This window comes from Triplophysa dalaica, chromosome 2, assembly GCF_015846415.1.
Source record: "Triplophysa dalaica isolate WHDGS20190420 chromosome 2, ASM1584641v1, whole genome shotgun sequence".
Classification (NCBI taxonomy): domain Eukaryota; kingdom Metazoa; phylum Chordata; class Actinopteri; order Cypriniformes; family Nemacheilidae; genus Triplophysa; species Triplophysa dalaica.
Window position 1 is genome coordinate 26,886,043 of NC_079543.1, and position 12,238 is coordinate 26,898,280.

The following is a 12,238-nucleotide window of genomic DNA, read 5'->3' on the forward strand; positions in this document are numbered from 1 at the left end:
CTTGTTTTGAAAGCACACTTAACCAGAGTTGGCCCAACAGAAACACACGTCTGTAACCACATTAGCACTGCACACGGTTCGAAATTCAACCCAGGTTCGACCAAGCATGAACCCATTCAAATGATTCCTTTATTCCTGTTTGCACCCCTCCGACACACACACACACACAGTAATTAAGTTAACCCTGATCCCATGAAGGCCTTTCCTTTCTATAGTGTGACTGATTCAATAAGTCTCTTTTTAGACGTCCCTGTCGCCCCAGCCGCGTTTCAACAGCATATCCCAAGTGCTGACACACACACACACACAATGACTTCTAAACTACATTGAGCACGGTTCCTTTGTGGCGGCACCGTTTAATTGATAAATGAGCGAGACGAGTATTGTGTGCGCAGCTGACTGTGAGCCTTTTTGTAATGTAATGACATCGCTGTGTTTGAGGTGTACACATAGGGACATCTGCCTGTTGTCTGGCTTTAGAGAACGGCATTATGGGAAGTTTAGCCAATACTGGAATCAAAAGTGGCAAGGCCAACAAGAAAGGCTTACATTTATTTAAAAGTGACCTGCAAACGGACCGACCGTTAGAGTAGGTAAGGATGCCAAGGTGGCGCTATGCGGTTGCTACACATACTGGATGGTTTCTGACTAGGACAAAAGTGCTCTCCCAAAATTTCTACAATATTATGGTCACTATATTTAAATAGCTTCTTAGTTTAAGGATTTTTTTATCGGCCCTATAAAAGTCACAACCATGTCCGCTCAGGTTACGTACAGCCTGTGACGATTTGCATGTTTGGATTCCTGTTTCAGTTAATATGCGACAAATGAAACACAAAATGACACACTTGTGGCTCAAACAAAGGGTCTGTAATATGTGAGAACGGATGCAATTATTACCGGAGGTTTTCTTTCAGCTCTCAGATAAGAGAACGGGGCAGTATCGCTTTTCTTTTGATCACTATACAAAGTCTGTGTAGTACTTTGATTTGAGCCCAGAGACATGAAAGTAGCTGTGCAACTTTGATATTTAATCAAAGTTATATAGTTTAGAAGACCGTACATGAACATTTTGTTAAAATTAGTTAATGCATCACCTAACATGAAATAACAATTACCTAAACCTCTACAGTATTTATTAATATTGGTTCATATTGATTTCAGCATTTCCAAATACATTTAAAAAAATTATATGTTGCATCTGTTAAAGTCCCAGTGAATCGTCTTGGAACGTGCAGCATTATTTGTTATATATATATGTTATTGTAATTTCAACTGAAAAAATGCAGAGAGCGGGAGACATATCAAGCGACCCCTCCCCTTTTAAAATAACCCATAGCGTTTCGTTAACGGCACACAGCGAGTCTGCCAAAGCTACATTTAACAGCATAATGGCCACAGTGGTGTAAAAAAACATATAATGATACAGAAAATCTTGTTCCGATTGCTTTAAGAGCATTTTTCACATTTTCAGCTAATGAAAGACTAAACATTAACAGTCAATCAAAATCCATTTAAAAGGCTGCATCACGTAAGCTTAGAATAAACATAACATTATCGACTGTTGTTGCGCATAATAAACATTACTGTCGCTACTATCATAACAGTATATTTATATGTAGACTTACTGTATTGTTCATGAGGTGGAAGGGCCTTAAAGTCTGGCAATATTAACACGGAACATATGACATTATTTGGTGCATTTATAAAGCTTTTATCTGCCAAGTCTACTAATGAAACGTCAAGTTCACTCTCACACACACTATAAAAACAAAACATGCCACTCTGAACCCCACACTCGCTTTAAAATAACCACACACACGATTGGTGTGGAACACACACAAATGTTTTCTCCATTTAGTCAGTGTGTGGTTGCTGGGAATGACAGACGCTTGTGCTTGTGGTGAACAGCTTATTAGTTGATCTCCTTAAGAGTTAGCAAAAATTACAACTTATCTTTAAACATACAAAAAAATCCCAAACTACAAATGTGGCCTTAAGAACTACACTAAATAATTCCTTGATTAACCAAGAACGGACTTGTTGAGATTTATGAAAGTGTTCAATCAGTCCACTTTTATGTCAACAGCTGTAAGATGCATTTGGTGTAGAGGCATGTGAATTGGGTTCTGTCACACAAGAGATAAGACATGGGAGAGAAGCATACTTGATTTGAGGGTGGAGGAGGTGACCTCAATCTCACTGCCGGAGTAGGATTGCAGAGCGTTGAGCTCGGGTTCAGAGTGGTCAAGACTGGAGCGACTGGATGCCTCACTCCCCCCGGGACTCACTGACGCCCTCTGCTGGAGCTCTGTTGCATCGAACACCGCGATGAGCTAAAGACAGAGATACACACTCATATCAGACATCAGGAAAATATAACCGTTTAGTTCCTTTTCACAAGAAAAGTAAAACATTTGAATACAAATATAAACAAATCGATAAATTACAGTATAGACCTTTTGCATGGCATATCATTGTGTTCCTCTCTATCTGTTAAAGCAATAGCATGTGGGAAGCTGGAAGGTTAGTGCTTCGGTAGGTACAGTGGAAATGAAATATTGATAGCTCATTCTCACAAGAACAAAGCTCTGATTGAAAACACCGTCCATTATAAATAATAGATGTTTGGAAAACGAAGGTGTCTGGAAAGAATGTTAGCGGTTTCTTCTTGCTCTGTGAAAATCTTTGACTCCAAAAGTAAGTTGCACATTCCCATGTGGCTCATATTGTCATCTACCCTGCACGTAAAACTGTCACAAACCACACGCTTCACAGCAAATTTTGAAATTACACGTCACCAATTGGACCTACGGTGATTTTGAGTTACTGTATGAGTTACAAAATGCACAATACATTTTGTGTGACATTCCCATTAGAACAAGCCATGTGTTGTCTCACGTCGGTCTCATCCAGTGTAGACATGCTGCTAGGGTCACTCACTTATGCTTTTAAAAATTTTCCCATATTTTAGAATTGTTATCTAATTTAAACACAAATGTAACTTTGTGCAATATGCTGTACCAAAAAAAATATTCAATAACATTAAATTATGTTTAGATTTGATCATCTTCAGTGTAGTCGCTACATGCTTAGAATTTGTAAAATTAAATTTGCTGGCATTTTATCAAGCAGCTTCGGGTCTCACCTACTCTCAAGGGAATTTGGATGTATTTTACGAGGTGGCTTATTTGTACGATGTAAATGGTACAAAAACTATCGATTATTAGAAAAATGCAATACTTTAACTCCTACCATATCTCCATTCCTAAACCTAACATCACTGGAGCGAAAAATAAATATTTATCTATTTATTCGTTTATTTGAACAGGGACAATAAAAAAGAAATAGAAAGACAAGAACAAATGCATCGCACATAGAGATTATAGCAAGTACTAATATGCATCTCCAGTTTAGTAATAGTAATAAAACGTACAAATAAGACTGTACGAATTCATACAAATTAGACACTTGGTAAAATACGTACAAATTCTTGTGAGATTGTGTTGCAAATAAAAGATTTATATGTTGGAAAAATTGCTTTTCGTCAACAAAACTAATTAAAAACATTCAGACAAACACTTACAGTTCAATCGTTTTTTCAAATCATAAGAAACATTTCTGTCAAGTTAATGGTAGTGTACGAACATAAAACTGCACGCTTCAAACAAAAAATGTCTACAACTTCTTTTTGAAGATTATTTGTAGATAGGTTCAATAAAAGCAAGGAAGGAGGCGAGAACCGGCAGACATTTAAATAAAGTTTTAATAAAATAAACAAACCAAAAACACAGAAGCAAAATGCCGGCAGCCCCTCACAGGCGGCCGCCGACGAAATAACAAATACAAATACAAACGTAAATTATGTTCAGGCCCGGTCTCTTCGACGGTCCGGTCACTTGTTCTCTTATATGTTCCCGATCTCCAACGTGATTCGAGACCGGTGCACGCACAGCTGGCGCTCATTAACAATTATTCACCGGTCTCGAACCACTGTCTCGCCCCGCCAAATCCACTACATTATTATTTCAAACCAATTTTTATTAGACATTTTACAAGTTTTTCCATTTCTAAATATAAAATGTATTTTTAAGTACTGGGGAAAGCTTGTGGTTCTAATGAGATTCATGATCATTAAAGCAGGAGCAGGAGTCTCATATTAAGGCAAAGTATTACGCAATTAATCAGTTAATATACCGAAACATCATAATGATAATTAATGATAATTTGACATCTATAGACCAGACTTCACAGCTAAATAAATTCCATGAATCGAGTATTTTACAACACCTTAACGAAACCAGTGCATATAAACTAGGCATCTGTAAAACAAACTAATCAAAAACTAAATTAAAAGCAAAATCCCCAGTCGACAGGTGTCCGTGTTTGTGAGCATGCGTGTTAACCATCTACGGTCAAATTAAATGTGACAAGGAAATCAGAAGCTGTCAAACATAATGTCACGCCGGCATCATGAGCGGAGAGGATAGAGACGGTAATAACGTGCGTACAGACACGCCGCCACCCTCTCCGACCCTCTCAGATTGGCACATTGACAAGCGACCATAAAGCTCAGCTGGCCTGATGAATTCATTTGCGAGGCGTTAATGAATTAGCTTGCCTTTCCAATCAGGTCAATGGACTGGCAGAGGAAACTACGGCTTAATGAAAGAGGAAATCGCCAGGGAGCGGAAATCGCGGGGCCAGGTAAGCGCCACATAACGCTCGCGGGAGGCAGAGAAGGGAGCTCCGTATGAAGTCATCTGCAATCCGTAACTGTTTTTCAGGAAAACAATAACCGGTGACACGGGACCGGAATACGCATCATCAATCACGGGGAAATACTTCGGCGAGCTCCCCGGCCCGGGCCCCATGATTCAATGCGGTGACATTTCTAGCGCTGAAAAATAAACGGAAATCGTCCTGATCGGGAGAGAGAAAGTAATCTCAAAGAAACACTTCTCGCTGGATTTGATGGATGGCCGTCTTTTCCAGTGCCTCTAAGAGGCAGATCTCGCTTCTTCCTCTAAGTGCTTCATACCTGATCAAACTCTATTTCTGGCGACCGAGAACCCAAAGCGGACGGAGTGAGATATTCATCACGGCCGTTGCGTGTATACACGGTGCGTATTATTCTTGAAAAAACATTGCTGTATGACTTATGAGCCTGAAACAAGCACAATGTTACATACAGATGTCAAAAAAACAAAATAAATTTTCACAAAACCATGAAGAATTCCTTCTAATAAGCTTGGCAACATGCACCTAATGCTTCACAATACATCCAGAACAACATTAACAATAGACAGCGGATCATATACTCCTCTCAGGAGGGCCGTACCTCGGACACAATCATGACTTTTCTCCTCTACAGAGAAACATTTGTCTAATGCACAGCCTGTGAGAGGATTTACAGTCGAGTACAAACACATTTACACAATAAAGGGCAACACACAAAACAAAGAAAAAAGATTGCAGACCTATCACCTCCTTTCGACGGACGGGGACAAACCTGGTTGGATGAACAACACTAAACTGTTCCCAGTGTAAACAATGGAGCGGTTTACACTATGTAACCATAAGACCGAAATTTTTCTCATTTATGTCTCCTAAACATCAAGTCTGCAGATTGCAGAGCAAACAGAAACTTTAGCTTCCCTCTCATCTGCATCTCAGATATTTCTCGCAAAAGGAAACGGAAGCAGAAATCTAACAAATGTATCCATTAGAGTTTCAGAAGAGAACTCAACAATGTTTCAAACTTGGGATTTGTCAAGTCTTCAAAAGTCAATATTATTGAAGATCTCAATTAAACTTCAATATTTCTAATCAAATTCACCCAAATCCAGATTATTTTATCTCTGAAATCATTTGTTTTAGACCCGCATATTTTTTGAAAACTTTCTTCTAAGCAAGTGAATTGATTTGCATTCCTGTCGGCAGTCATCTCGCCCTCTCTCTCCTGATACGCCGATATTGGCCTTAGAAAACATGATGTCAAATAACGTCGACTAATGTCACTTCCCTCTGTAATCTATTACCTGTTGCACCTGAATGCTAATGAGAGACGGTGCCTGTTTTTGTGTTAATCAAAACAAGGGTCACGACAGGCTCTGACGCATCTGTTTGTAAGCTTTTTTCTCCATCAGAATTACCCCAATATTGAGTGTTAAAGGGGAGAATAAGATTAACTCTAAGGAGACCAGTTGTAATACATTTGTCAAATGTATTATTAGGAATGAGTTTGTGTGCATAATTGTGTGTTGCGATTTTAAATCCTAAGTGCATATGTCGAGATAAAACATTTTTACAAAAAAGTGTTACCTCATTCGCCGCCGGCCTCTTTAAAAAAAAGTTGCCAGCCTACGCCAGCGTTTTTTAACATTTTCACCCAAATTTAATGGCTCACAGGAAATTTTCTGTAAAGAATATATGGAGAATCAAATTGTTAAATGAAAGAGCAGAGTCTCAGCTTTTAAACAAATGAAACCGTTTTCTTCTATCTTCATTTGTTCGTTTTTTATCACTCCGTAGATGTGGGTAGGTTCAAATTGCACTTGACGTCAAAAGATCTTTGGCCAAAATGCCATAAGCACTGCTTAAAGTGTCAATGGCTAAAATGAAAAAATATTTAAAAATCAAAAATTTTAACTAAAAAAGTAATACAATTTGTGACAAACATTCATAGAGATGTGATGATACAGTCAGGTCACAATTTGATAAAATGCACAATGCTGGGTTTACAACACCAAGGAATAAAAATAAATATTTGAACATTCATTTAAAAAACATTCATAATTATATTTTAAAAACAATTATTTAAAAAACATTTTTTTTTAAATAAAAACATTAAAACATCATATATATGTTGATGCATGTCATGTGCTGTCAGCTCAACCAATAGGATTAAACAGATAAATGTATAATACTGTAGCTTTACATTACATATTTTTTCACGATATATCGTTTTACCCCTACAAATTTAAAGTCACTATATTAGAAATGTTAGAAAATAGGTAAGCATTTTATCCAATAACTAATTTATCGAAGGTAATTGCTTTACTTTTAGTATAAACAGACTTAAGATATCAAAACACCAGTCCGTTGCTTAGACACGGCAAGCTACTCAACGCTTAACCCCTCATTCCCAAACCACCAACCATCTTTCATTTCTCATACCAAATACTGCTTCATTTATTTTAGCTCCTGATGTTCTCGCCACCTTATGTTTCACTACAGTCTCACACCAAATGACAAATAAACCTGACAAAAGTCCCTCCAAATCTCACACCATGATCCCCCAACCGTGGAACATCAACATCAATATATTCACGTGACCCGGTCTTCACAAATATGCTCGGTACACGCAAACACAATTATATGCATACACACAGGGAAAGTCCACGGAATGTAAACATGTGTGATGCTGTTTAAACAAGACTGGCGTTATGTGGATTTAAACGTAGGCCGGACTAATCCGTGATGGGCCGCCATTTGTGGGATGAACATGGGCTCCAGATGTGTGAGATAGCCTCTTAAAATTGCACACCTGGGTCACGGCGTTCGCCAATGAGGGTGCAGTGTGGCCCCAAAACACAAAGACTGAGAGCTTACAGCCAAAGACACAAACAACAACATGCAAAAGGTACAAAATGTGTCGCAATCGTGAAAAAAACACAGCAAATATATCTTGACATTTGCTCATATTTGCCAAGTATCAACTTTATTTCCCATGTATTTCATTCTCACTTGATTAAACTCTTTCTCACACACACACACATACACATAAAAACACTCCTAATGGGAGTTAAATTCCTTTCTAATATAGTGTTGGAGACACATAGACGGCCTGTGAACAGGAACAGGAAATGAAGCACCTCGTTTTCAGTCTTTGAGAGCATGTGACACCTGACCCCTGCTAATCAAACACTGTGTGTGTCTGTTCCTCTCACACACACTCATACACACATACATTTACCATATGCACTAGGGCCCAGTCCTAAAAACCTGCGCTAACACAGTGGTAAGTGTCAGATAATGAGAGAACATGACTTAAGTTGTCCAAAGAGACACCACTTTGGTGTTACCAGGGTTCTACTTTAGGTTCTCAAATTGGGGTGCCAAAAAATGTATCCAGGGGGCATTTTATATAATGGAAAACATTTTCGAAAATGTTATGCTATCAAACATCAGAAAAATAAGACCACCAACCAAAAAATTCCAGCACTGTATAGCCGAATTTGTTTTTGGTTTAATTCCAAGTTTATGTCTTTTTTGGGGGGGGCCACAAAGCCATGCACTTTACACAAAGGGGGCCTTATAAAAATAAAGTTTAAGAACCACTGCTTTAGGAAGATTTACCATGGTTATATTACAGCAAGACAGAGGTCGCATTAACCGAAAATTCTCCATAATTGACGTATTCTTTTTAACAGTGACAGAAAAATCTGAAAGCCATCCGTCGTTTTTTTTAAATACAGGCAATTTGTTTTGGTTGACAACTCCTCGTTTTGTCACTTCCCTTCATTAGAGTGTGATCGTTGGCTACTACCCCTGCTCACGAAGGGATGTGTTTTTCCCTTACTTACAATGCCTGGTCCGTTTAGGAAACCTGCGCGGTCAGCGGAGATGCGTGCCACATACACACAAAGATGCGCAGTGGTGCAGTGTTTACAGAATTTTTCCCCCATAGAAAAGTTACTCTCGTCTTTTTGGTTAAACCTTAAAGATCTGTGGGTGGAAAATGTCTCTCTTGGCATCTTATCTGTTCAGTGAGCGCTAGAAGCAGCACATTCATGTCCAAACCGCAGCTTTCTTTGTGAGTGGTTGAGTGGCTACAAAACACCATTTCCAAGCCCCTTTCATTTGTTACTCGACATATGAACATAAACATTTGTCCGGAGTTATTATTTTATGTCTGCTAACAAAACATTAAATGTGTAAATAAAACAACAACGGCATTATTGGGCATTTGGAGTTACAGTAAATACAGCAAGTTCCGAGAGTCAACGCAAGTACAGCCTTACCACTTAAATGACGAATGATAAAAAAGTCTAGCGCAACGTCTGGTAAGAGTATTGACTTCGACAGATTAATTCAAATTTGCATAATTAATTATAATTTGTATATTAATCCGGTAAAGCCATGGTTCATAAATCCAAGGTCCTTAGTAGTACCATTGTATTCTAAGGAAGCACTTTTGGGTACCATATAAAATACCATATTACTAAAAGCTATATACCACAGTTATGTAATCACTCTCTGACAGCAACACTGTTTCTCCAGATTTTATTTTTTTCAAAGCAAGTATTGATAATATCGGTCACCCTTGATGATTGTATGTTGGTTTTGCTAATATTTTACCAATTGAAAGTATAAAAAAGGACTTCTCAAATGTCAATTTCGATTTTATTTATATTGTGTCATTAAAGATGGGTCAGTTATAATAGAAATGCAGAGTTGAGTCCAAAGTCTGCGGCTGCAAAAACGTGGCCAACCCTAGATTTGAACTTTGATTTGGGAATACAAAACATAATCTGGTTAGATAATCGGCGTTTAATCATTTAAAAAAATACAGTGTTTTTCATCTCCTGAACTTTGAACTAAGTTCAAACTGTAAAGGAAAAAACTGTCTTCAATTTATCAAGTCAGCAAATGAATAAACCGAGAGAGATCCAATCGTGGAAGCATCCTAGTAAATACGGTCAATAATGGTGTTGTGTGTAATTTGTGTTTTCAGATACCAACAAATGTGTTATGGCGTGAAATCAATGCTGATGCTTGAACAAATGTCAAAATAAAGTTATTTCAACTCCATAGAAAATCTTTGAATTCCTATGGAAACAATCTTCAGGAACACAACTTTCAATTTCAAATCAGTTGAAACTTTTTTAACTGTCCACTACTGATTCATTAGTCAAATATATTACAAGTAGTACGGTAAAGGTTTAAAATGTGTAAAGCAAAAAAAAAAACCATTAGGGGCCTTAAGGATTGCATCCTACTGTAAATATGATAGGAATTCCCTAAGCAAAGTTGGAGAAATAGACCCCAATACATTTCATACGGGGGGGGGGGGTGAATGCAACATTGGATAATACACAACTGAGAGCCGGTAAATCAGGAAATGGTTTGTGTGGCAGCAGGGCTCCACAGGTACCCACCACCCGCTATCTTTCTTAATCAATCCTTCCATTTGAGCGTCAGGCCCCTCTGGTGCCTCTAAGGGGGTAAAAGTGGCACTGAAGAGGGTGGGGGGGACTTACGACAGGGTAAAAGCGAGCAGCTGGCATTAGCCTAGCGCCAGAGAGAGCTAATTATTACACCGTTAGAAAGGCAAAAAACATGACGGATGTGTCCGCATGACGTTCCTGATGAATGAGCGGTCTTTTTAACGCGAGCCGGTTTGTGGAAACACAATGTGCCCAAATCCCCCCGGGGTCGGTAGTGTGTGTGCAAGATTAATGACAAATTTACCCTTTCTCTTTATGAGCGCTTATAAATAATAATAAGACCCGTCACGTCGCGGGGTGTGCTGAGCGAGCCCAGCTGCATTTTACTGGAACCTGCAGTAAATCAAAGCGTGTGTAGAAGTGGATAGAAGTGTTTGTGGAGGGGGGGCGTTCTCCATAAGGATCTGGGCTTCAGGGGGTTTATAAGAATCGTGGCTGCCGCGCTGGTTGGGAAACATGTTGAATGTGTGTGAACGTAATTTCGGTGGAGAGGTTCGCTGTGATGTTTCGTTCGCGCTTCTTAGCAGCGGGAAATACGCAGGTGTAAATGAGAGAATGAGAAGAAAAGATCTCTGTTCACACCACCGCTGAATGTCACTCACGGTAATTTGTGAGAAAGAAAATGTGACTTGTTTTGTGACAAGGATGTTTGGGTGATGCCGTGAACGGTAAAAATCACACTTAATATCATCTATGGTCATTTATACATAATAGAAAAAAGTAAAATAAACGTTTGCATATAATATAAATAAATCATTTAAATGAACATAGAAAAACAATTGAATTATATTACATTTTACTAAAAATAAAAGATGCTGATGCTTTTATTCAAAGTGACTAAGAAACAAGAAAACATTTAACGTTTTTTTTATTTAATATGCACCATTTATGTGCATTTATCATCTCTCATCAGCTTCAACTATTGCAACTTACTTTGTGTACTTTGTTTATTATTCGCTCCTAAGAAAGTCACTTTGGATAATAGGTCTGCTAAAGAATAAATGTAATGTAAACGCAAAAAGTAATAAACATATTAATAAACAAAATAAAAGATGGAGAATTGTCGCAAGAGGTGGGAACATACATCCAGAGGGAAACTGGGGATTAAAACACATTTTTGGTGTTGTCAGCAGGACAGAGGCAAAAACACATTGTGCCACTTTGACAACGGTTTGCAATTTCTGGAGCAGTGCTGACACCTAAAATAGTCAAGATGTTTATTTTTTTGCTTTTAAGACTCCTGCTATAGTAGTAGCTATATAATGACACACGCACAGTCACGCACACACACACATGCTCAGTGTGAGACAAATTGACTACAAGGCGTTTGACATCCCAGTAGCAGGAAGCCAGTTGACTGTCTTACTTTATATGTTTGGCCTCTTTGTTCCTGGAGTCTGACCTGCAGGAAAATAAAAGCGGAAACAGAGAAAAAGGGAAGCTCACAGGCTCCTGTGGAGGAATCAAAGGTGCTAATCGGGCATCTCGCAAGGCTCAACGAGGCGGAAACATCGGGGTCAATCTGATCATCCGTCTATCCAATACCACTTCCCTCTGCACCCACACAAATTAAATCTGCTCTCTAACTTTTAATGTAATTACTTGGAGATGTGTCAGGAAAGTCCTTAAAATGTTTTTTCTTCCTCACTGTATTGAACTGTACTCTACTCCAGGAATGCACACAAGAATCCTACTGGTATATTATGATCGAAGTGTTTTACTTTTTACGTTTGTCTCATATACCATTTTGCAAGACCATTTACGCAACAGTAGCACAATATTGTTAAAATAAAATAATAAAAAGCATAAAAATACAAATAAACTAATAACCAATTAAAATGCTAACCTCAATATCCAATCCACTAAAACAAAAACTCTGACTAAAAATAGGAAGTGCTGCTTGCTTATCAGGGTGAGATAAATCAACCCTGCCTTAACATTTACCCTCTTTGGTAAATCTGGCACCACTAGAGGGCACATACACATTCACTATCTACCAGCCTGAA

General features: G+C 38.4%; 1 protein-coding gene across 1 annotated transcript in view; it reads right to left on the reverse strand.

Moving 5' to 3' along the window:
- Window positions 1-12,238, reverse strand: part of pard3ba (par-3 family cell polarity regulator beta a) — a 112,094-nt gene that overhangs the window by 84,058 nt on the left and 15,798 nt on the right. Inside the window, exon 3 of the mRNA XM_056763418.1 lies at window positions 2,168-2,336. Coding sequence (XP_056619396.1) covers window positions 2,168-2,336 — 169 coding nt within the window. The remainder of the gene's footprint in view (window positions 1-2,167; window positions 2,337-12,238) is intronic.